At 33.5% G+C, this 26,676-nt stretch overlaps 2 protein-coding genes, 1 non-coding gene and 1 pseudogene across 3 annotated transcripts; 3 read left to right on the top strand and 1 right to left on the bottom strand.

Moving 5' to 3' along the window:
* Window positions 1-1,169: 1,169 nt before the first annotated feature.
* On the top strand, window positions 1,170-5,152 carry LOC120196486 (MLO-like protein 4). Its single transcript, XM_039198291.1, has 15 exons — window positions 1,170-1,443; window positions 1,528-1,585; window positions 1,665-1,912; window positions 2,038-2,154; window positions 2,260-2,320; window positions 2,434-2,540; window positions 2,644-2,718; window positions 2,943-3,028; window positions 3,152-3,201; window positions 3,775-3,815; window positions 3,922-4,092; window positions 4,186-4,221; window positions 4,400-4,467; window positions 4,570-4,630; window positions 4,719-5,152. The coding sequence occupies exons 1-15, from the start codon at window positions 1,309-1,311 to the stop codon at window positions 5,127-5,129; spliced, it is 1,725 nt and encodes a 574-aa protein (XP_039054222.1). The 5' UTR covers window positions 1,170-1,308; the 3' UTR covers window positions 5,130-5,152.
* An 836-nt stretch (window positions 5,153-5,988) lies between these two features.
* Window positions 5,989-8,321, top strand: LOC120196612 (annotated as a pseudogene).
* Window positions 8,322-8,645: 324 nt separating this feature from the next.
* TRNAI-AAU lies at window positions 8,646-8,720 on the bottom strand. The gene has a single exon. It is a non-coding gene; the product is annotated as a tRNA-Ile (tRNA).
* A 93-nt stretch (window positions 8,721-8,813) lies between these two features.
* On the top strand, window positions 8,814-10,700 carry LOC120196435. Its single transcript, XM_039198242.1, has 3 exons — window positions 8,814-8,883; window positions 9,958-10,071; window positions 10,262-10,700. Exons 1-3 carry the CDS (start codon window positions 8,857-8,859, stop codon window positions 10,391-10,393), a joined length of 273 nt encoding a protein of 90 aa, XP_039054173.1. The 5' UTR covers window positions 8,814-8,856; the 3' UTR covers window positions 10,394-10,700.
* Window positions 10,701-26,676: the final 15,976 nt, after the last annotated feature.

Here is a 26,676-nt window from a genome sequence, read left to right as displayed (position 1 = left end):
TACTCTTTTTTATGAATAATTACTGTCTAGAGAAAAAATATTAACTGAGTTTTTAATCATATATATTTGTTGACCATTTGTGTGTTTTGTATCTTGGTAACATAACGAAGAATAATAATTTTGTTGTAATTAACGAAGAAGAAAGAGGAAAGTACATGGAATGTCATTGTCGGCCAATTAGAATGGTAAAAGGATAAGAAAATAACATTATGATGGAAAATTCTATAATAAATGTTGCATGCTAATTTTCTCCTCCTCTCCTTACGTATTATTACTTTTATAATGATTTTTTTTAAATATTCTAATCTATTTACATTGAGAGTACATATTCATATATAATATTAATAATTTATATAAATGTATGATATTCATTATAAAATTATCTTATCATGACGCTATGGAGGAGTGGTAATTGGCTGACAGTTGAGGTACAGAGTCCCGACAACGAGAAGAAGATAGATGTTAGTTAGGTTGCAATTTAATTTCAGAGATGACGTGGCACCATGCCATTGGTTCTGCTATGTATGAGTGTCGTTATTTCCCCCCCCCCCGGCGTAGTGATGGACCAAGTAGGGAGTAGAGTAAGGCGAAATCAATATTTAACTAAATTCATTACTAACCATTTCTGTTACTTAATTTTTCATGAAACGTAGAGCTTTAATTTTATAGCTCAATTTTGTCGAACCCCAATCCGTTATGAGCCTGAATGGATTAAAAATATGTAATCTCGGACGCCATTGGAATTTAATGATTATTCCTTAAAAAAACTGCTTCTGTGAAAGACTAGTAACTTTGTAGATTCTGTGTGTTCGTCTCATGATGATTTAATGATCAGCACACAAAACAACTATAAATAAATACACAAATCCCTGTCATAGGTAATTGTCACAATATTTGAAAGAAGTTCCGTCTCTCCCTCTGTCCATAAATCTTAAAAACAAGTGAATAATGTGCTGAATTTGTGCATAAAATCCGGTCCAAACCACCATTTTCATATTCTTTTTTTATGATATTTACACCAAAGAACCTCCCTCAGAAAATGGTGCAAGTGAAAAGACAAAGTCACGTTGCGCTTTCCAAATGTACAAATAACAACTCCCAAGTAACCAGTCTTGTAAACAACTTCAATGACTCATGCACGTGTTCTTAATTTTTCTTCACCTGAACGGTCTCAATTTCATGGCACAGCCCAACCTACACCATCAAATCTCTGCTATATTTATTGAAAACCCCATTCCGTGTTTGTTAATTGCTCAATCTATTCAATGCTCTGAAGAAGAAGAAGAAGAAGAAGAAGAAAGATAGGGAATGGAGAAAGGAGAGCCTGTGCTTAGAGAAGGGAAATCCTTGGAAGAAACCCCAACTTGGGCTCTTGCAACTGTGATCACTGTTATGGTTGCATTCGGTTTCCTGGTTCATCACTCTTTGAAAAGATTTGGGCGTGTAAAGAACACATCTTTCATCTCTCATCATGTTTCAATATTTTCAATGTATTTGATTTTCCATCTTTTTTTTTTCATTTTATAGTGGCTGGAAAAGACTAAGAGGAAATCTGTGCTCGCAGCCTTGGAGAAGATTGAAGATGGTAAACTTTTGTTTCAGATTGATTTTTATGTTATGGTTTCATTGTCACAAGCGTTATCAGTGTTATTATCTGTGAGCAGAATTGATGCTTTTTGGGGTTCTTTCGTTATTGATGGGCCATTGGATTGAATTTTTTGCTAAAATTTGCATCAAATCATCCTCCCTGAATAGCCGATTCTATCCCTGCCCAAAGCAACACAATCGGATCAATTTGCAACAGATGTTTGTTTTAAGTTCAAAGTACAGCGTGAGGTTGAACAGCACGGTTGCCAGAGAGCTTGAGGCTGCTGCTCATAGGCGGCATGAGCCGCATGACTACTGTCCTGAGGTACCCTCACTTGAGGCCATTTTGATTATAGTTTTGAGATGCCTGACCACTTTGATGCTCTGCATACCCTGTCAAGTCTTTCTAGTCTTATTGAATTTCATTTTACATTTGCAAATGGCATGCAGGGCAAAGATTCTTTTGCTTCATATGAAAGCCTTGAGCAGCTTCACCATTTTATATTCTTGCTCGGTGTCACCCATGTTTCTTACACATTTATCGCCATCGCATTAGCTATGATCAAGGTTAATGTATCACCTTAACCTTGATGATACAAATCCTAATAACCGCCTTGATTTGGCTCTTAATATTTGCCAAGAAAGCAGTAGATTACAGTCTAGTTTTTGCAGATATATAGCTGGAGAGCATGGGAGAATCATGCCAAGGCATCTGCCGCTCAACCTTTACAAGGTGCAACGTTTCTAGCTGTCCCTGCACTTCTAATCCTATTCGTTTTTCATTAGTTATTCGTACTATGATAGAGTATCAATCTCAGCCCTATTACATTAACACTTTAAATCTAGAATCTTCACCAACAGTCGAATCCAGTTTGAAAATTAGGCGACAGAGTACTTTCATTGCGCACAATGTTTCCCATCCATGGAGCCAACATGGAGTTCTTGTTTGGCTGGTATACCTTCTTGAGATCTACCTGCCATCTTTTGCCTAGCACTTGTATATGGTTTTTCATTATCATACACAAAAGGTGACTGTGGTTTTTCATATTCTTGCAGCTTTGCTTCAGCCGCCAGTTCTGGAGTTCTATAAACCAAGCTGACTATATGGCTTTGCGCTTGGGGTTCATTACAGTATGTCCACTAGGTTCAACTTGAGGTTTACTATATACTGTTATAAGCAACTGCCATAGTCCCAAGCCATAATCTCAGCGTTCCCCTTCACGACGCATGTAATGGGACATACAATGTGTTCTGTCCCAACATATTTACTTTCCAATAGAGTGCGAAAGAGATTGGCATGTGGTTAGATTTGTATAGTTAAATACTAATTTCCTTTTTACTTTCACTCTTCCTAGACCCATGAGCTGCCTTTGACATATGATTTCCATAATTATATGGTACGAAGCATGGAAGACGAATTCCGCGATATAGTTGGCATTAGGTATTGTATCTACTCTGCTATGCACACTAGTAACCACTTCGAATTTATAGATGCATGATTTGTATTGGTATTTCTCCTTCAATACCTACAGATTGATTTGGTTATATTGGATTTCTATTGCAGCGTGCCCTTCTGGATTTATTGCATATTGTGCGTCTTTCTTGACTTCCACGGTAATTTTCTGTGTGCTGTGAAATTGATCCATTAGGCACATTAGCTTGGCTATTGCGGTGTTTTCACCTCTGTTACCCAAACTCGGGTTTGTGTCCGTTTACGTATCGGACACATTGTAGTTTGTACCTTATGAATATATTATATGAACTGGAGACGAGTGTCTTTTAGGAAAAGAATTAACATTGGATTGCACTCCGCTGATGCATGTAGGCTAAGACACCATTTTAGCTACATAATATTGTGTTTTTCGTATTGTGAGATCTTTTGAAGCTAAAATCAATTAAACCAAATTGTCATGAAGAGAACTTTGATGTCCCTTGAGCCTTGAGGTTTTCTTGACATCCATGGAAACCGAATGGCGATTTGAGGCCTCGACTAAATGAAGCTTTCTGCAATTTCCACCTTTTTCTCTGTTGACAACTACCTGTAATTGCTTGTAATGACCTCAGAAACACATGCAAGTCTATATTCATGCATCATCAATGCTTCCCTTTTTCATTAATTATCAATTGTATTTCTTGCTTGATGTTGTCATGAAGTCAACTTCTGAAGGATTCATTTTCTTTTGCCAGGAACCCATATTTACTTTTGGCTTTCGTTCCTTCCTGCCATTGTATGTCTTCATCGATGCATCGGGCTTCTATTCTTATGGAAACTAACGCATTCCTGATTTTCTTCCTTGTTTCTGCGTTTTCTTCCATTGTTGATGCATGTAAAAGTTGATTCTGCTAATTGGGACAAAACTGCACCGCGTTGTCGTAAAATTGGCCGTCGAAAACATGCAAAATAGTCCATCTGAGGGTTTCCATAAATTTAATCTGAGGGATGAACTCTTTTGGTTCGGAAGGCCCCGGCTTCTCTTACGTTTGATACAACTTATTTCTTTTCAAGTGAGTATACCGATACAGATAACATTTTATGTGGCTTTAAATTGTACTACAAAATTCGATTTTTGGTCCATTAACATGCATTCTTGCTAACAGAATGCATTTGAGATGGCTTCATTCCTTTGGTCACTGGTAAGACTTTTACAATGATCCTCATTTTGAATAGCAATGTGGCAGCCATTTGTAAACTGATACTTTATCATCTTCCTTAATTCTTTCATTAGTTCCAAACAAACTTAGATAGAACAAGATTTTTTTTCCCTGGTTTTTATGCCATTTTATGGTTCTGATTCTGAGTCGTTGCTTTCAGTGGGAAATTAAGGATCCTTCTTGCTTCATGGAGAACCGTGCCTTCCTTGTGACTCGTTTGGCATTCGGGTAATCATGAAATTTCAATAGTGTTAGGCTCTCTGCATTTGTTTTTTTTTTTAGTTATTTCATCAACAATCTTATGGTGTATATTTCTGCTGGTTCATGCAGTATAATCTCCCAGTGCTGGTGTAGCTACATAACATTCCCACTCTATGTTATAGTTACACAGGTTAGGCCATTGAATGCTTATGCTTCATAGTCATAATCTTCATCTTTCTTTATATTTCTCAAATGTTGGGTCCTTCAATGCTACTTAGATGGGTTCGAAGTTCAAAAGTGGATTAGTTTCTGAAAATGTGAGACGATCGCTATCCAAATGGAAAAGAAGAGTGCAGGAAAAGCAGAGTGCCTCAAATTCAGTCAGGGAATCACCCTCAACCTCGTCTTTGGACTCCATGGGAACCGAGCTAAGCAAAGGCCACGGCGTTGGCACTAGCCGCTATGGGCTGAGAACCACATCAGATAAAGATTCAGCATCACCGTCTCAGCATCATCAAGAGGCCTATGCAATGCAATACTCACCATCTTCGTTTAAAGGCAACAAGTTGAAGGCTCCACATAGCTATTACTCCGAGGATGATTACAGTCCTGATTATGACCATGTGGATGCCCGTAATAACGATGAAAGTTTTGATGCTGAAGATGAAATACATCACATTGAACCTTGATCCTTGCGGCTGATGAAAAACAAAGCACAACGAAAATTTCGAAGTATTGTATTATAAGATAACTGCAAATATAATGATAGCACAAGTACAAGAGATATCAAGATTTTACTTAAAAAATCCTTTACGAAAAAAAATCACATGTAATTTCTTTTTTATTTTGCTAATGTCGAACATAGAATGATATAAGAGGATTTGTGGAATCGACTTGACTTTCAACCCTACTCCTAGTATCTAATTATATGGATAATTATTTGATTACAATAGAAATTTGCTTAGTAAAAATATACTCAAATTAGGTTTTTTTTTTACTTTTATCAATGATCATTATTAAAAAGTATGATTTAAATAAAATTAAAATTATAAAAACTCTAATAATATTCACCTTGATACAAATTCTGAAAGTGCGAGGAGTTTAAGACAAGTAAACTCGAATTCAAAGAAAAGTCCAAATTCAAAAAAAAAAACTCTTCATTTCGACGAACAATTCCCCACCTCGAGAGCATATTCTCCATCTCTTTCTTGAAAAATCTAAAAGTGATTTCCATTTGAATCCAAGTTTTACCCTAACTTAGATAAACGAGATAATTTAATCTTCATATTACTAAAATCTTCCTAAATGTCACAATCGTATCACTACAAGTAATATTATCCACAACGCGAAACATAACAGTAAATATTGTTTTGAAAAAAAAAAACAGTTTGATAATTAAAATAGAAATTTGAGGATAGGGGATGATTAATTAAATAGTTTATCATATTTTTAAAGGAAAACATAATTATCCCTGTTTTCATTTTGAATCTTCCTAGTCTAACTTCTTGTCTATGTAAAGGCAATATAGCCCAAAGACAGGTCCTGAATAGCAAAAGCAAAAACAAATCAACGAGTAGAAGAAAATGGCGAGGTACGACAGAGCGATTACTGTGTTCTCGCCGGACGGCCATTTGTTCCAAGTGGAGTACGCCCTCGAAGCCGTTCGTAAAGTAATGCCGCCGTCGGCGTCCGCGGCACCGACATCGTCGTTCTTGGCGTCGAGAAAAAATCCGCTGCCCAGCTCCAGGACTCCAGGTTTTCTTTACTATTCTTTCTCTCCACTTACTTATTTCCATTTTGTCTCTTAAAAATGGACTGTTTATGTTTAGAACGGCATAAATTTAGGTTTTGGGTTTTATTGATTTGTAAATAAAAGGGTTACATCATTATTTAGCTTAAGTTTTATCTTTATCATGTAAAAAGACATGAACTTCTGGCCCAAGTAAGGATACCGACAAGATTTTATTGATGATGTGGAAACTGAAAACTTCAGTAATTTTATGATTAAAAAGAACTTGTATTAGGAAAATCGTTGAGTTCTTTAATTTCTTCAAATTGGGTTGTGTTTTACCCTTTTACTATTATTGTGTTGATCGGTTAGGAAGATTGTAAACTTGGATAATCACATTGCATTGGCATGTGCTGGGCTCAAAGCCGATGCCCATGTCCTCATAAATAGGGCTCGGATTGAATGTCAAAGCCACAGGCTGACTGTCGAAGATCCAGGTACTGTTGAGTATCTTACTCGATACATTGCAGGTCTTCAGCAGAAGTACACTCAAAGTGGAGGTGTTAGGCCGTTTGGTCTCTCAACTCTGATTGTGGGCTTTGATCCATACTCCGGTGTACCATCACTATATCAGACAGATCAGGGACATTTTCAGCTTGGAAAGCTAATGCCACCGGGAGAAACTCTAACTTGATTAGGGAGTTCCTAGAGAAGAACTATAAGGAAACCTCTGGACAAGAAACCATCAAGCTTGCAATTCGTGCATTGCTTGAGGTAAGTTCCGTTGCCTTGTTCTTCTTTTGTTAACTTTTACTTTGTTTTCTAGTGTTGTTGTTCCTTGATCTCTGGTCAGTTGTCATTTAGGCTTTTCTTGGTTGAGTGGAAAGATGGAAGGAGAGTGGAGAAGTGGAAGGAAAATAAATTTCAAGTGTGCTTGGCAGGAAAGGAAGTGAGAGGGGTGATCATTTTCCATCCTTATATGTAAAAACAAGCCACTCCAATTTGGAAGGAAAAGCTGAGGGAAAATGTGAGAGGTGATGTAGTTCAAAATATGTATTTTTCAAAACTTATTTTCTTTTACTCTCATTTTTCAACTCTACCAAGCAATGATTGGAAAGGAAAGTGCATTTTCTTTCATTTTTTTGATCCATCCTACCAAGCACATCAATGGAAAGGAAAATTTAATTTTCCATCTTTTCACTTTTATACCCATCTAGTTTTCTGCCCTTTCAATTTTCTTTCCAGTCTAGCAAGCAAAGCCTTGATGAATTCGATGATACAAATTCTGCTGCTTCTCACTTGTCAGTTGTTTAAGCCACAGATATATGAATAAAAGCTATCTTTAACTTGAAGCCATTCTCCTTCGTAGCTTATGCATCATATGTTTTAAGATCATTCATGGATTTGTAAGCCTTATAGAAGTCACATGATTTATCAACATGTGTCTCTAGAAAATGGAACATACCTTAATGAAAATTATTAAGTGCAGCGAAATGAAGTGGAACTTATATGATATTGCTATTTATATTTCCCCCAGAGAGTAATCTTTTCATTAGTGCTTTAGTTTGGAGCATAGGCACTCAAGAAAGAAATTGTTTTTAAGTATTCTTTGTGCCATATCATGCAGTAATCATTTCATTGACTGCAGGGCTATTCGGAAGCACGAGGGCAGTAAAAAATGTTATTTCATGTAATAATTATGCACTCGGTGCTACATTATGGAAAACTGCGTCAGAGATTTACTTGTCTGAATTAGTTGGGATTATGCTTTTTGCTACCACTCCTCTGAACATAACATATGCATGTAGTTGATTACATGGCTTACTAACATGGTAAAAGTGCATGTTTTATGTCAAATAATGACTACTCGTCTTTATCCGTGTCTCTTGCATGGAGGTTGTTGAGAGTGGGGGAAAGAATATTGAAGTTGCTGTGATGACAAAAGAGCATAGCCTGCGGCAGCTTGATGAAGCTGAAATTGATGCCATTGCAGCCGAGATTGAAGCTGAGAAGGAAGCTGCAGAGGCTGCAAAGAAAGCCCCTCCAATGAACAAGTGAAGCATCAGCTGTTTGACCTCTTTTTACATCTCTCCTTTGTTCTTTTTAGGGTTCTCCCCCCCCCCCTTTTTGTACTCACCCTCGAACTTCCATTCACCTGTTGGAGATTCATTATACAAATCATAAATTTATTTACCATTGTTGCCTTTTTTTTTGGTTGATTTATTTCACTTTTGAAGTTGAATAATTGATTAGTTAAAGCCATTTGTAAAATGTTTCTATGTTAAAGTAAAATTGTCAATACAATTCAGATGGATGAGACTTGCTGTTGCAAATATTAATTGCTATAAAACACTTCTAAAAGACAACTAAGAACGTGTTTTTGACCTCTTATTCTAATGCACTGTAGATTACCCAGCTACTATCTAAGGCGATCTTTCTTCGGTTTTATGGTTCATAAAGAAAAAAAAGATGAAAGTGGCCCATGCAGGTCTCGAACCCTGCGACTTTCGCGTTATTAGCACGACGCTCTAACCAACTGAGCTAATAGGCCAGTTTTGTTTAATTTTATAAAATATTTTAGTAACTATTTTTTTAATTCAATTTAACGTTCCATCTAGAAACGAAAACTGGAAAGCAAGATCCAATAATGAAATAAAGAGGAGAAATCGAAACTCCAGAGAAGTCAAATGCAAAGCATGAAAGAAGATTACGAGGTACTCCTACTTGTTTCAATTATTTTACGGTTAATATAATATTTAATAATGAAGTCATTAGTTGATGCAACCCTTGGTTGAATCCCTTCCGTTCATGATATCAATCCTATTGTTACTAGTTTTCGATTAAAGAAAGAGATTCTGATACCCTCTCTTCTCGCCTTCTTGTATTAAGCTCTACCTACTTTAATTTCTAAATAGTCTCTGCAACTGGGCATCAATTATTCCTTCTTATAACCACGTTTTAATTGCTAATTTTCATGTAAAATATGCCTCTTTTCAGCTTTGGCTTCTGTTGAAAATTAGTTTCCATGTATTTAATTTGATTGGTTCTTCTGGGCAATTGTTTTCTAGGTTTAGAATGTGAAAAATCATTAGCAATTCTCTGTGCTGTGAAGTTATTCTGATAGGGAGCAGCGTAAATTAGAAGTTCTAAGTGTTGCTCTTCTATCAATATTTTGTGGATCAAGACAATTTCAGCATTTCAAATTCATTTCATTTTCTTCTACTCTGGAATCATAGTATGTTCGATCACTTGGAAGAAAGAGACTCATCTGAGGTTGAAACAAGGATTTTTTTTGTTGGGGGGGGGGGGGAGAGACTTTCTAGCTAATGGATTTATGAAATTGATTTTGGCAGATTGGTTTCCAACTTTGCGTATCTTTATTTTGAGAGCCATAGCTGCATCTGCTATCTCTTATTGGTTCACTAGGAAGGATATGGTGTTCCGATTACGGAATCATTCCTAAAGCATGGGATGATCCATCAGCTAGATCCGAGTTGTGGAACAGATATGATTATATATGCGGATCAATAAAATAAGGGTTATACCTTTTTCTCGTCCTCTCAATTCATTTGTAAACACAAAATCAGTGTGCAAGTTTGTCTCCATGTGATGGTGTTAGTACTCCTAATCGAAGTTGGAATTATGTTTCTTCTTTTAGTATCTTTTACATAATGACTTATGCTAACCGGTCAGACTCTAGGAGTGTGTGGTTGTGTTTTAATCTCCTCCTTGACGGAAAGCTGTTTTGACCTACTTCATTTTGTTTATCATAATATCTTGTATGTCAGACTGAAGAGAAAAAACAAGCCGCTGCCGATGTACTGTTTCAATATTCAAAATTTGCAATGGCATGCATAGGAAACCAAGTCCGACCTTGTGATCTGAGGCTGCATTTGATGAAGGTAACTTGAAAAAAAGGTTACAATAATATCTATTATATGCCTTTGAAATGATGTTTTGTAGTGGTTGCATTAGCTACCATGAATATTGTCATGTGAACTCACCTGCCATGCATATGAAGAGTAAAGGGTTCAATATCAAGGGCCAAATTTCTGCCAAGATAATTGACAAAAGCTTTTTCCAATTGTTTAGGAAATATCAGGGCTGCCAACTTCCCTGAAGAGAGCTTCATCCCAAGTTGCTGCTTCTCCTGATTCAATGGGCGAGTCATCAAGCTCAGGTACATCAAGACTTGATAAGAAAGCTGATAAAGCTGATATATGAGGTGAATTGAGAGCGATTCTCATATCACTTGAAGCACCATTATAATTTTTGAAAGTTTCAAGTTATACGTAAACTGTGTGCTTCTTATCGTACTAGATTCTTAATGCAACTTCGGATGTTCCGAAGATGTTTGATGGTAGAAAAATTGTTTAGATTGTTTGGTATAAGTGGCATTTCTGTGTACAATGACGATGACAAATAAAGCATTTGTTGCTTGAAAGTTGTCTTCAATATACTAATAGAATCATGACACCGTCATCATCAATCAATCATCTTATGGGGAGAATGCAATGAAGCTCATTTGATTCATCTTTCGAGATTGATATGCCTTTATCAACCATTGATCCTTTCTCAACCATTGATCCCCCATATTACCAACATTTTATGAAGATCGGGAAGTTTTCTTATCCTATTCTAGTTAAAAGAAAACAGTAAAAAGCATATGATCTTAGTTAATGGACCATTAACCAATGGAGGCTATTCTTTTTGGGAGATGTACATACTTGCTATAATGTGAACATGTGTTTAGTGTTGCATATTTTTATAGTATGAATTATGGAACTTTAAAATGTTCATGTTATGTTATTTTTGAAAAATAATTATAACAAGTTAACCTGTAAATGAACCGTTAACGGTTAGGTTATGGTTAAAAAAATCTCGTAACTGTCCATGAACAACCTTACTTACGTCATTTTCACGTTATGATGCGGTTAAACTTTAACAATTTAATAATATAAGTGAAGTTCAAATTTAGATTTAACGTTAAAATAATATCGTTGATTAGTTTTGTGATAAAATTGATATATGTATATTAAAATTCAATGGTATACTTAGTAGTTTACCCTTTAAATATTCAACTTTTGTAATAATTAATGACGGCTCTTTCTCTTTTACTACTGAAAGTAAAGCTGGTAAGGAAAGAACATGAACTTTGAATTACTAATTAACTTCTCTAACGAGGCTCCCCTCACCCCATTTTACTTTCATTTTATGTCTAGATTTAAATAAACTCAAAAAACATAGATGAATATAACTAATAACAAGCTTAACAATTTCTTCAAGAAAAAATATATTGTAGTTAAGATTTCATAATATTGTTGGAATTTGAGGAGATGATCTGATCATTATCGGAAATGTAATATTTTATAAATAAGCCTCAAAATTTTCAGGATCTCATACAAAACATATTAACGATAAACTGACATTAGAAAAATTATCTTAATTTGGTTGTTTCGTCAATCCTTCTGTGTCAAAGGTGTTGTTTTTCTGAAAACGACCACCCTCTACAAGTATCCACACACGAACAGATGACGAACGATTGTCAGAATACTAGTTCCGCATCAATTTTTCTTAAAACATATTTTTGCGAAGCATGCTGTCAATTGGGATCCCATGTTTGCTGCGACTATTTGGACTTTATGGCTCACATGTAATGCTAAGGTGTTTGATATTCTTATGGAAGGAAATGGTCAATAATTGATCGAAGCAGGCGGCTTGTTCAATTGACTATCCAAGCTTTCGAGGAGAAAAAAATGGTTTCGATCACTGTTCCTCTATTCCTCGTGGTCCTTCTCGTTGGGTACCCCCGCCCTCTCAGTGGGTTAAGCTTAATACGGGTGCTGAGTGGAGAGAGGATGACAGTTACGCTTGATGTGGGGTAGCTCGGGATTGCTCCGGTACGTGGAAATTCGGACAGAATTCTTTTTCGTTCATGTCACCAGTGCCACTTGAGCCAATCGATGCACCATCTTCAAAATAATTCTCAAGTGTCTTCAATCTAATTTTAATTTTCGGACAAAATTAGAGTATTACACTCATGATATCTTGAAAGAATATAAGGCATGAAAATTGTCAGCCTTATATCGTTCTATCTTCAATTTCTCGATGTCCAATTGGACTGACTAAACAAATGGCATTGATCTTCATCAATTCATTTGAGCACAATCATGCATTTCTTAGTCTCAATCATCATCGAGGGGGCCTAAGATATCTCTTTTATGATAAAAGATATAAATTTCATCTTAAGCACTCACATCACGCAACATTATTTTGGTCATGTTCAAGCATAACTTTTATAATCGTACGATTAAAGACAACGTTTGACCATATCAAAGCATAATGTTATGTTGAGAATTATAGAAATTTCAGGTATAAGAATTTAATGACATAACCGTTGAAGATTAATATATGACATTGACCAACGTATTAATCTCAAAACGAGTCGATCCAATATTTATTTTCAACAATTACACATGAATTTATGTTGAATCTCATTAACTTTTTCATCTCATGAATATTTATTAAACTCTATACTTATCTTATTTTATTATTATTCTCATAATAATAATAATAATCAATTAAAGATATTTAAAATAATTAATAATAATATAAAAAATTATTATACAAAAAATATAAATTATAATAATAAATTTAATAATCAAAATATTATATCTATACAATAAGTATAATTATCTCCTCCTCCTCCTCTCTTTTCTAGCCTCATTCAACTTTGACTAAATCCTTGCCCTATCATGTCCACATCTTGCTCCGTTTGCCGCAACATCGACAAAGTTGTTTTGTTCCCTTAGTATCCACTCAAATGTACAACCATCAAATTTAGTATCAATCTTTTTGAATACCTCCCTACGATTAATTGATATTAGAAAAAATAAAATAATATTTTTTAAGTTTAAAATTTTAAATTTAATTGTCATAACCCAATTTTGGAGCTAAATTTATTTAGCTAATTTAAGGATCAAAATGAGTTTTGGAGAAATTATTGGTCATTTTCATTAATTATAAAAGATTAATGGTGTTTAGAGTGATTTACCCATTTTAAGAATTTAAGATTCTAATACCCATGGGTTTAGGCTTCAGTCACGGCCTCTTCCCTATTTTATTATTATTAATGGATTTTCTTTTATTTTACTTCTTATTTGTTTCCCTAATTTACTTTAAAAACCATATCTTTATCGTTTCCATCGAAAGCTGTAACCCTTATTCTTTGTAACTCCCACCGATTTGGCTATTTTTTTTTTGGATCTGATGGCAGGGCAAGAAAACAATTAACAATTGTCGCCAAATCACGGTAAGGCTGACCACCATTTTCAGGAGCCATGTTTTAAAACATTTCTTTTAACATTTATAGTTTCATTAATTCATTTGTTTGTTTTAATCATTATTTGATTCGTTTACCTAGAAAACTAATATTGTATTTCTGCTACAATGATTCGACTATATATTTTTCTCACCTAACTTGTTTATATTTATATTCATACCAAACTTTTAGGATTCCAGCAACACAATTCTCTTTTCTATTAAATCATCCATGGAACAGTTTACAAACCGCATGCCTAGTTGAGTCATCGTTTCGTTGTTATTTGTTTGAAAACTCGATGTCACTTTTCCTACGCTTGATTTAAGCCGAAGCTTTATATTGTCTGCATCTTAACCCATCCACGTAGGTTACGTTAATTTCATCTGTTCATTTGTTAGTGCAGTTTAACTAGGTACATCGAATACTAACATTAATAGTCCTAATAATATTTTATTAATATTTGGTATGAGTAAACGATCAGGTTCCAATATGTTGTCCTGAGTTTGAGATTAAGAGTTTAGGATACATCGATACTAGTACATTTGTAACTTTTAGGAAGCTTCCAAGTCGGTGACTGGTTGACTTGTGTATTTAGGTGACCCGACTTCACCTGAGCGATCATTAGTAAACCTGGATTTGTCTCGTCCTATTTAGTTAGATTCTAACTATTTGATTAGCGTTGCGCGTTTTAATACTGCAGGACCTGCTGATGCCGAGTGTGGGAAATATATAGCTTAACTTGAGTTTTTATCTTGATAAAGGTGTGTTCCTCGACTTGTGCTACAAATCTTGTGTGTGAATGATTTAGGTGTGTTTATGTATGGGTATCGATGGTATGTTATGTGTGTATGCATGTATGTGTATATGTTGTATGTGAGCAAGAGTAGAGAATAGATGCATGTTTTTATTGTTTATTTATTATTGTTATCGTATTATGTATATGTATGAATTACCGATATATATTGTTATGACATTCTTCATGTATGAAGCATTGGGTTGGGCTTGTGAAGAGGAAAAGTAATCGAATAATTGAAATACAGGCTGATGCATTCTTATCGGATGGTAATTCCAATTATCGACTTACAGGATGGTGCATCCTTATTGGATGGTAATCCCAATTACCATATTACAGGCTAGTGCATCCTTAGTGGACGTTAACCTCAATTACCGTATGATAGGCCGGTGCATCCTTAGCGGATGATAATTCCAATTACCGTATTTCAGGCTGGTGCATCCTTAGCGGATGGTAATTCCTATTACCGTATTACAGGTTGGTGCATCCATAACGGATGGTAATCCCAATTATCGTATTACAGGTTGGTGCATCCTTACATGATGGTAATGTCCAATTACCGGGTAGTCATATGACGATGTAAATGAGTGAGAGATTTGCATTACATGCATATTATGTTCGATGATGTGTGAATATACCATGTCTAAAGTACCGTTGTCATGAACTAATTGTTTGTTATGTTTTGTGATGTTTGTTCCACACTTAGAGGACACATTGAGTTTTATAGCTCACCCTTTAGTTTTTTTTACTTTCAAATTCACTTGACCATTAAGAACATTATGGTACTTGGAGGATCGTTAGCGACATATCTATTTGTTCACATCATTATTTTATCGAACTTTATGATATTTTAAACTCTTTTATCAGATTATGAAAAAAAAAATTGTATACAAACTCTTCAGATGATATTTTGGGACTTTGAATTGCATGATTTATCATGCATTATTTCATTAGATATGAATATTTATTATTATTGATTTATTAGTATTTTTTAACTAATGTTTTCTTATTTTTAAACTACTTCAATATTGTTTATATTCTTTAAAAGGGTTGTGTTTTTATAAGTTATCGTTAGTGTGATCTCCAAGATTCAGCCGTAACGTCTAAGCCTAGTCTAGGGGTTATATTAATAACTTACTTATATATCGGGAGGCTCCTTACTACGTGATAACACAAACATGATAAAGTCTATGGCATTGTCTTTACGTTTTGGATGGCATTGTCTTTATGTTTTGGAGAACGACTCTACCACCTGTGTTGTTTCTCCTAATGAAAGCATCCCCTGAAAGTACATAGTACCTTCCAACTTTTTCCCACGTATTGCGAACTCGAACTTGAAAAAAAAAAAGTATCTTCCAATTGAGATGAAAAATATAAAAAAGTTATTCGATCAAAAAATAAAAAATAAAAAATAAAAAATAAAAATCAGAATAAAATATTAAAACATGGATAGAATGAAAAAAACCTCCCTTAGCAAGATATATAGTATATTCGTCCATCTACCAAATAACAGGGATAATCTTTATTTATAAACTTAGACCTCTTACATCCAATGGTTGAGACACTACAAAATGGACAACTAAAATTTGAAAGAGGTGGAATAAGGTTCTCTATGTTGTGCCTCTTCTAGAGCATTGTAGACCAATGTACCTTTATTTGGGTGGAATTAACAATTAGAGGGTCTTCAACATTCATTTAGTCTAAAAAAGGTCTACAAGGTGGCGTCTAATAAAAATATATAACATAATGTCAAAAATTTAATCTTATTGTTAGATTGATAGTTACTTTAACCTTAATTTTTTAAGCACTTTAGCTATTGATGTTTTATTATTTTTGGATCAAAATGATAATTTTTCAAATGAAATTGTTGGTTGACCAACAAACAAGCCATGTCAGTGCACTGTAACATGTACATAAGTAATTATGTGACATATGCGATATGTCTAAAATTATTATGTGACATATGTTATATGTATATAAATGATGATGTGATAAATGTTATGTGTCTAAAGTTATGACATAACAGATGATACGCTAATAAAAATATTTTATTTTTATTTATTAAATTAATTTCATCCAATGAAATTATCACGTCCTAAATTTGATAATATATATTATATTATAATCACACCGGACTTGATCAAAGTTAGGTATGATGATTCATTCCAATGGCATAGCCTTTTGTTTAATAATATTCATATGTTATTTGTAAAGATTTTAATAATATGACACGGTTATAACATGATATATGTTCATAATTTTCTTTAATTAATTTTTTGGTTACCCTTTTTTAATTATTAACAACATATACACATCTTATAAATATAATTGTTTAAATATGAGAACCTTTAAAAGGATAAGATTTTTTATCATTAAGTTTACTCAATAAATTTTGTTATAGGTAAACCTTTTTTTTCTGACAAATGTTATAGGTAAAACTTAAAATAAGTATTAAAGTATTTTTACTGGCATGAATGAATCATTCCAAGGTGCATTTAATTGTTCTGTTGGCAATAAATTTCTCAAGTAGTTGGATAATATATTGATAGTGTTATTATTAGTTAAGTTAATATTAAGATTATTATTATTATTTAAAAATAACTATAACCATTATTAAAGTTATTATTGTTATTTGAATTACAAGTGCAACTGTTATTTAAATAATTATTGTTATTGTTACTATTTTAAATATTTTATTATAAAAATTATTAGTCTTTAATATCAAATCTATGAATATAATTTTTATCATTAACAAAATTACAATCATTATTATTTTTATTTTTAAAAGTATATTAGGTACAAATATCTATATTAATCAAAAGTAGTAACTCTGATTTCTTTTATTTGACCATAGAGTTTGATTACCTCAGTCTTCGACTGTGGTGAAGTCTCAGCTTGTCGGTAAGTTTAATCTGCGCAATTTTAAAGATACGACTATTCGAATTACTTATTTATTATATTAATAATTAAATTATGTGTATATCTATTACGTGTTGTATCAGTTTATTTATTCAATGTGCATCTTATCCTCATTTTGATGCTAAACGTCTATAAAGTGTTAATACTTTATAAAAATGTATCGATTCATAATAAAATAACAGGTAAAAATATGATAAAATCGGTCTCAAAATAACAAAACCGGTAAAACGCTACTGGATATATTGAAAGCGTCGATACTTTCATATAAGAATCGACACTTTGGGAATTTAAAAGAGAAGCAATAATAGCGCCTATAAAGTGTCGATACTTTATAAAAATGTATCGATCCGAAACGATATAATATATAAAAATATGACAAAACCGGTCTCGAAATGACAAAACCGGTAAAGCGTTACCGGATATATTGAAAGTGTCGATACTTTAATAAGTACGCGTAATAAATTATCGATGCATTCAAAGAAATAGGTAATTATCCTATCGAAAGTATTGACATTTGACATAAAAGTATCGACACTTGGGTAGTTGTATCGATTAAATATAAATAACATATCCGGTGAAAATATAAAGGGCATAGCTAAATATCCTCTGAAAAATAGATAGAACGAACGAGTTTTTGAAATCGAAGCGTAATTGTTGCTGCATTTCAGAAGGTGTTTCTAAAACGAAGTTTGTTTGTTTATTGCTGCAGGCGAATCGAAAAGTACGTTGTCGAAACCCTAGTTTTTTATTATTACAGTAATCTGAAATAGAGTTTTTATGTGTTGTTTGGGGTTTTCTAAGTAAAGAAGCATTTGAGACCGATTACAGGTAGAAAGTGATATTCTAGGTAAAATATAAATATCGATACTTTTATTAAATATTATAGGTAGAAATGACATTATAGGTTGTATAAATGTGCCGATACTTGGAGTATTGAGTGTTCCTATTCGTTTGAAGGAATAGGGATTAGGCTTTTTGGGTTTGGTTTGGGGATTTTGAATCGAAGCCAAGAAGGATCTATGACCGATTATATAATATTATAGGTAGAAAATAAATATGGATACATGTTTATAATATTATAGGTAGAAAATGATATTGTACGTTGTATAAATGTGCGGACACTTGTTGTAGTGGCCATTCAAATTCTTTTGAAGGAAATCGTTTTACTACAAGAGTAGTTATCGATATTTGTATATTAAATAAAGTGTATGTAACCAGTATTTGATTTGATTTGCGTAAACTGATATATGAAGGAAAATGAAGTCAAAGGATCTTGGAATTGTTGGTGGCGAATATGACTTTGAAATTGAGGTCGAGATTCGAAAGCAACCAAAGGGTAGATATATGTACTTCTAGTAAGTATCAATGTCTTTTTATTATTATTGTTGAAATGGTAATTGGATTAAAGTATTTAAGAACTTTAAATTGATTACAAATTTTAGATGTTGACAGTATGATCGAATACCAAAGGATGAAGGAAGCTGGCAAACACATCGGTTCGGTATGTAAATTGAAATTGGCATTGAGTATTATTTAGCGTTAATGTATTGATTAAGAAATGTTTATGCTTAATATTAGGTGAGAAATGATGTGTTGGAGAAATGGAATTCGATGAGTGATCCTGAGAAGGAACCTTACATCGCACAGTCAAAGATGGATAGTGAAGAATACAAAGAATGAAGGAAAGCACATGAAAAGAAGGTATTCATTAAACTTGTAAATAAGTTGATACAAAATATATAAGAACAATAACATTATATATTGTTAAAAAATGTAGGAAGTGTCGATAAGGTGCATCATTAAAAGGGTGAATTCATTAGTTAAACACCTTAAGGAGAATGATCAGTTGAATGTGCTGGAAGAAATGGGGTTTGGATCGTTGGTAGGAGTAAGGGATCGACCTATTCGGAGGGAATTGTGTCGATCCTTGACGGAGCAATTTGATGTCGAACAATGTATTGCTAAATATGGTGATTATTCATTTTCTCTGGAGATCCCATGTGCTGCAGCCGTCTTGGGGGTAGGAAATGAAGGCAAAAGTGTTGTAGAAGTCTCTAAGAGTTAGAATTGGAAAACACTTGCCTCCAAATATGGTTTAAAGCAGAAGGCGACATATGCTAAACTTGAAGAGGAAATCAAAAGTGGATCTTACGGGGGGGGATGACCTGAAGGCCCGAGTTCTATTGTACCTTGTCGGGATCTTTATTTGTCCAACGGGTGATACGTCAATGAACAAGGATTATATGAAGCTCATTTGCGATGAAGGCTTGAAGGGTGAATTCAATTGGGCTGAATATGTCTATTCAAGATTGATTGAATCAATAATCACCTTTAAAAAGGGCAGCCAGAGATACCTTAAAGGGTGCATAGCAATCTTAGAGGTAAATGAGTTGAAGAACGTTTTTGTTTTTTTATATAAAATGATAGTATAGTTATTATATAAAATGATAAATTTTATTATAAATACAGGTTACACTGTTCGATTTTTGGTCGGGCTGTGAGTGTGTGTCGGCTTATGAAATAACCGGAGTTGCACGCATCCATGCATGGGGGAAGGAAGATGTTGTTAGAGTGATGGCGAAATTGAAGTTGGATAGATTGAGGAAGCAAGAAAGGGTAATAAATGTAATTAAATAATATTAAGAATATAATCAATGTCTTAATATTGTAATTTAATTTTGAAGGTTATTGGCAAGGAGGTAGAGGAGGCAGTGGAGGCAGAGGAGAAGGAAGAAGAGGTGGTTGTAGGGGGATGACGGTGAGGGAAAACAGAGTAAATTCGACATTTTGATGTCTGAATTGGCTGATATAAAAAATTCCTTTTTGATATTCTGCAAAGACAATCAAGATTTGAAGAGACACTTTAGAGGCATAAGGGGAAAATGGAAGGAAAAATAGATGGAGTGGTGAAAGAAGTTGAGGTGTTGAGGGGTGAAGTGGTGAAAGAAGTTGAGATGTTGAGGGGTGAACTTAAGATGGTGACGGGTGAAAAAATTGATGGAGTTGCCAAGGAGGTTATGGAATTGAGGAGTGAACTTACGGGGTGAAGGGGGTGGTTGAGAAAAACTTGGATGAATTGGAAAAATGAAGGGTGAAATAAAAGAGATGAAGAGCTATGTAGAGCAAAAATATGATGAACTGAAAGAATATAAAGAAGAAAATATGGAGGAAATGAGGAGAAATGATGTCGATGTGATCTATACACCGGAGAGTGTTATAGATGCAGATTTGGATTCAGAATGTCCTGTACCCCAGAAGAATAAGCAGAAGGTAAGTTGAATAAAAGAAAACTTAATTTGATATCTATCATGTTGTTGTGCCAAAAATTTGTATGCAAAATTGTAGGTTGAAAAAGCTGATATTCCAAGCGGAATTGATGAGCTCGAAGCTGCAATGTGTGATTATTTATGGAATAGTGGGTTAGAATGGGAGTAAGTGAAATATATTGCTTTGTGAGTGATATTTAAATATTTCATGACAAGATATTAATCCTAATGATTCATACAGTCTTTCTGTAATCTCAATGGGAAATCAATACGCTAGTGTATCCGACGTTGCAACGTTGAAGCCTACAGAATGGGTTGGCAGTGTGGTAAGTAGAAAGTACAAAATGTTAAAACCTATTGAATATGTTCTGATTGTGTAATTAATTTTGTTAGGTTGTTGATTTGCTCTCCTGGACAGTATGCAACGATGCGAAAAAGTCACTCCAGAGGATTGGCTACCTTCTATACCACTTAGCGGTGAGTTAAATTAATAAATGTTGAAAAGTAGTGTTATAGAAGGTAAATTAATAATAATTGTCGCGTAATTGCAGCAACAGGCGTTGGAGACCAACAACAAAGTAACTGTTGAGGGTATTACGAGCTTTTGGGGTCTCATATTGGATAACTATGTGAAATTCACCGACTGTGAGAGGTAAGACACCATACGAATTGTAAATGATGTTTTCGGATATATAATGTTGAATTTTTTCAAATTGGGTGTGAAATTTATTACAGATCATGATCACAATAAACTACCATAATTCAAATTGGTATCTGTTGGTGTTGGATATGGTAGAACGTGTTGCAACGGTATATGATAGTCTGTTTACGTCTGAAGCTGCTAAACAGAGAGTGAATGATGCTAAGAGATTGGTATGTATGAAAGGAAATTATGAAAATTATAATGCATAATTTGTTTGGATCATAACTTCATATTTTTTAATACAGACGAAAATATTAGATAATTATAATAAGAAATGCAATTGGGTAGAAGCATGTGGCTCTCTAGGAAAGGTCCCCTTGAAAAATTTCAAATTTGTGGAGCATAAGATGAATGATCAATTGAATGGGTATGAGATGTTATCATAAATAGAAAGCTTAATTTATGCAAGTTTCATAATTGACATGTGTGGTATTCAAATTTTGTAACAGATATGATTGCGGCATTTATATGATGATGCGGATGGATTCGATCGGTTCTACAGGGGCAACTGGTGATTTTGTAAGTGGAATTAAAAATTAGTTTGTGGTTAAATTGTTAAAAGTCGTAGATTGAACGCTATGGTTTACAATACTTAACGTACTGACAATTTGAATATAGGTTGTTGGAGATTGGGATCGTATACGAATATTAAATGATCTCGTAAGCCACAATCAAAATAAACTAAGAGAGGAGATGACAAAAGCTGCCATGAAACACAAGAATAACAAAAGGAAGCGATGATGTAAATGTATGGTTAATTTTGTATAAGATTTATAATTTTGTATACGATTTATAATTTTGTATGTGAATGTAATTATGTATGAGATGAGAAAAGTTAGCAATAGGTTGTTGTACATGTTTCTTATACACAGTATGAGTCATGCTGATAATTACGATATATAGATATCGTTGTCTGCATTATTCCAAATGTCACTAACATAATTGTCATCATGTGTGGGACTGAAAGGTCATTTCATATTTAGGTATATACAATAACTACAAAATTCAATAACTTTAAAGTAATAGGTAAATTTACAATGTAGGTGGTATACGGGAAATGCAACAAATGGCAACTAAAAATCCCGATAATTGAGGGCTACAACTTATAATAATAAAAAAAATAATTGAAGGGTACACGTGTATAAACTATCGATACTTTGCTAAATTAACAATGTAAATGGTAAAATTCTACTGGTGCAATGATAAGAGGCGTACATGACTAGCGTCTGAACTTGTCATTTACGACTATTTTCACTATACCAGAGAACTTTTATCTGTTTACATTGTTAATTGTACTGGCATTTATGCTTTACGTGTGTATCTTCCATTATTTAACATTATTATTAAAAGATCTAGCGTTTAATTCTCGAGAATTTTTTGATGCATTTTGTTGCATTACCCGTGTAGCACCCAAATCATAAGTCTGAAATGCTTCCGATGCTTTAAATGTTTGAGAACCAAATGGATCGCCTTCGAGATTTTAAATATGCAGCTACTTCTACATCAGGTATGTTTCTCTCAGACGGTTTTGGTTTACAATTATTCTATCTTCGTGAGTTGGATGAAATGGATAGTATTCAGAAGGCATTATTCGCCTTTCCAGTCTTCCTGTTTGATACTCAAAATTATGATGGTCAGGATTTCTCTCGCGTTTCATTTAGGTTGATTGCTCGGAATATATAACGACATTTGATCCCCGAATCGTTGTTGGTTGATAGATCAAGCTTTTATATCCATATTTGCTTCTCTGTATACCGAGACATTTGAGGATTGTTGAAATATCAATACTAGTTATTAATGTATTTTATATCTGCGTGCAAATGTATCGAAATAAATTATTAAAGAATCATTTTCAGTAATCTCTAGAATGAATGCCCAACCGATGTGCAAGAATAAAGTGTTGATACATTTATTAAAAGTATCGATCCCAAAAACATCGAATAAGATAATTATAATGTAATAAGTAAATTTACAATGTAACTGGTAGATATGTATCGGTTAATTAGAAAATAGGTCTACATAATATATCTACACTTTTTAAATTGTGTCGATACTTTTTGTCCATAATGAATGACCAACCGAAGTGCACGAATAAGTGTCGATACATTTATAAAAAGTATCGATCCCAAAAACATCGAATAAGATAATTATAATGTAATAGGTCAATTTTCAATGTAACCGGTAGAAATGTACCGGTTAATTAGAAAATAGGTCTACATAATGTATCGACACTTTTTAAATTTGCGTCGATACATTTTGACCAGAATGAATGCCCAACGAGGTGCACGAATAAAGTGTCGATACATTTATAAAACGTATCGATCCCAAAAACATCGAAACCAATAAATATAATGTAATAGGTACCAATGTAACCGGTAGAAATATACCGGTTAATTAGAGAATAGGTCTACATCATGTATCGAAACTTGTGGAATTTGTGTCGATACTTTTTGTCCAGAATGAATGCCTAAAAGAGTGCACGCATAAAGTGTCGATACATTTCAAATTGTATCGATCCCAAAAACATCGAAACCGATAATTATAATGTAATAGGTAACTTTATAATGTAACCGGTAGAAATATATCGGTTAATTAGAAAATAGGTCTACATCATGTATCAACACTTGTGAAATTTGTGTCGATACTTTTTGTCCAGAATGAATGCCTAAAAGAGTGCACGCATAAAGTGTCGATACATTTAAAATTGTATCGATCTCAAAAACATCGAAATCGATAATTATAATGTAATAGGTAACTTTACAATGTAACCGGTAGAAATATACCGGTTAATTAGAAAATAGGTCTACATTATGTATCGACACTTGTGGAATTTGTGTCGATACGTTTTGTCCAGAATGAATGCCTAAAGAGTGCACGCATAAAGTGTTGATACATTTAAAATTGTATCGATCCCAAAAACATCGAAACCGATAATTATAATGTAATAGGAAACTTTACAATGTAACCGGTAGAAATATATCGGTTAATTAGAAAATAGGTCTACATAATGTATAGACACTTTTTAAATTTGTGACGATACGTTTTGACCAGAAAGAATGCCCAACGGGGTATATGAATAAAGTATCGATCCCATAAACATCGAAACCGATAAATATAATGTAATAGGTAAATTTCCAATGTAACCTGTAGAAATATACCGGTTAATTAGAAAATATGACTACATAATGTATCGACACTGTTTAAAGTTGTGTCGATACTTTTTTAAATTACCCGTGTTTTTTTTCCTTTAATATTTATATGTAATGATTTATAAACCCTAAATTGACAAACCCTAAAGTCAAAAGAGAACTCTTCCACTCCGACAAATACCATCGTTTATAACAGTTATGATCAGTTCTTCATGAAAATTTATTGATATTATGATATTCAAATTAGTTTTTGATTGATTTCCAGATTGGACACTTTTTTCTCTACATGTGATATTCAAATTTTTTAGAATGTTAATCTTCGAAAAGAGAGGTTAGGTTTTAAAGTTTTCTGTTTTTGAATGGTTATAGGTTGAAAGTTCAATCTTTGTTCGCGAAGATGATGACCTTCAAATGGAGCCCCGGCGTATCAATATTGAAGAAAATCGAAAGCGACCTGTAACTATCAATGTATTCATGTAATTGTTCTTGAAATGGTAATTGGATTAAAGTATTTAATAACTTTTAATTGATTCAAATCTCTACAGTCTGACTGAATGCGAAAGGATAAAGGAAGCTCATAATCATGTTGGCTGCATAGCCAATAAAACCCCTTGCAGGGTCCAAATGGTAAGCTATGAATTGTGTTGGGATTTTTGGAAGCTCGAATCGACAACCGGAACGGTTTGCAAAGAGGGGTCGGAACGGTTTTGTGTTTAGGGAGTAAGGAGATTGAAAGATAGAGAATTGCATAGCGATTTATAGTGGTTCGACTTTCTCAACCAAAGTCTACGTCCACTACCTTAGCTCCTCACCAAGGATTTTCCAACAAATTCACTAATTTGTTCTTTCTTTTGAGGACAAAGAGATATCCCTTTTACAAAAGGATAAGAAATGTAAACAAGAAAACCTCTATAAGGTAGGTGTTTACAACAATTAAGCTCACAAGAACAAAATATTTACAAGAGAAAGATGAAATAAGAATGAAAAACTCTTCTCTTGTGTTTGATTGCTTGGATAGTTGTTCTCTTTCTTCTTCAAGTGTCCTTAGCTTGTATTTATAGCTTGGAATGTGTTTGATGTTGTATATAGCCGTTGGGGATGTTTTGGAGCCGTTTGGGGATGATTGTTCTACTCAAAAAGGCTGCCCATAACATGGTGCATCGATATCCCTTCATTAAATTCAAATAAACTAGTCGTTACTAGCCGTTGCAGCCTTCGTGCATGGATGCACAACAGGGTGCATCGATACACTAAGTGCATTCGAAATGGAGTGCATGGATGCACTGCAAGGTGCATCGATGAACTAGTGGCAGATGCATGGATGCACTGAAGGAGTGCATGGATGCACTGCAGGGGTGCATGGATACACTTTGACACCCTTTAGCATTTTTGCTCAAATCCGAATTTAATGGACTTTGAATTATTTTTGAAACCTTTTTAAAACTTTGAAAAAATTCAATTCAAGTCCAAAAACATTTTTCCTTTAAATTTGTTATATCGAAACATAATTCAACAATCTCCCCCTTTTTTATATAACAAAACATTTGAAAAATTATTTTTGGCAAAATTCCCCCTTAATAAAATTTTTAATGAAAAGGATAACAATTGTTAACAAAATGATATCAATTGTTTGAAAAATATGAAAATGTTAAGCTCCCCCTTTTCCATTAAGAAATTGAATTTTTTTAAACCAAACTTCTCCCCCCTTTTTGTTATATAAAAAATAATTCAATATTTGAAGTTCAAAATAACTTTGGAGAGTAAGTACTAAATTTGACATTTTAAAAATAATTTGAAAAATCAAAGCTCTCCCTCAATAAATGCATTCCAAACAAAATTTAGCTTTAAGAACTTGACACTTAAACAAAATTGAATTTCAACAAAGAATAACAAACATGTTAGTAGCTTTAAGAACTTGACATTAAGTGCATATGCATAAAGTTTTTCAAAAATGTTATGCATTTAAAAAATTTGATATCAATTGTTAAAGAGATATCATTTTCATTTAAATCACATGCATAAACATTTAAATTTAGGTAAAAAATTTAAAATTTGTAAAATCAAATTTTTTGAAAAATTGATATCAATTGTTAGAGATATATCATTTGCATTAAAACCCATTTTGACCAAAATTTCATTATGATGAACTAAGAATTATGTAAAATCATTAAATCATTAAAATGTTCATCATACCAATTGTTTTTAACATAAATGAGATTAAAACAAAAAATAATCATTTAAATCCAAAACTCATGCATTCTTAAAAATAAATGAGCAACCAAATAACCAAAATTAAAAGAATTAAGCTTAGAGGTTACACATTCCTTTTTCACGTGTGGCTAGAGCATCTTGAATA

Source organism: Hibiscus syriacus, unplaced genomic scaffold (genome assembly GCF_006381635.1).
Source record: "Hibiscus syriacus cultivar Baekdansim isolate YM2019G1 unplaced genomic scaffold, ASM638163v2 tig00117034_pilon, whole genome shotgun sequence".
NCBI lineage: Eukaryota > Viridiplantae > Streptophyta > Magnoliopsida > Malvales > Malvaceae > Hibiscus > Hibiscus syriacus.
Note: the sequence above shows the minus strand (reverse complement) of the source record. Positions and strands in the feature narration are given on the sequence as shown.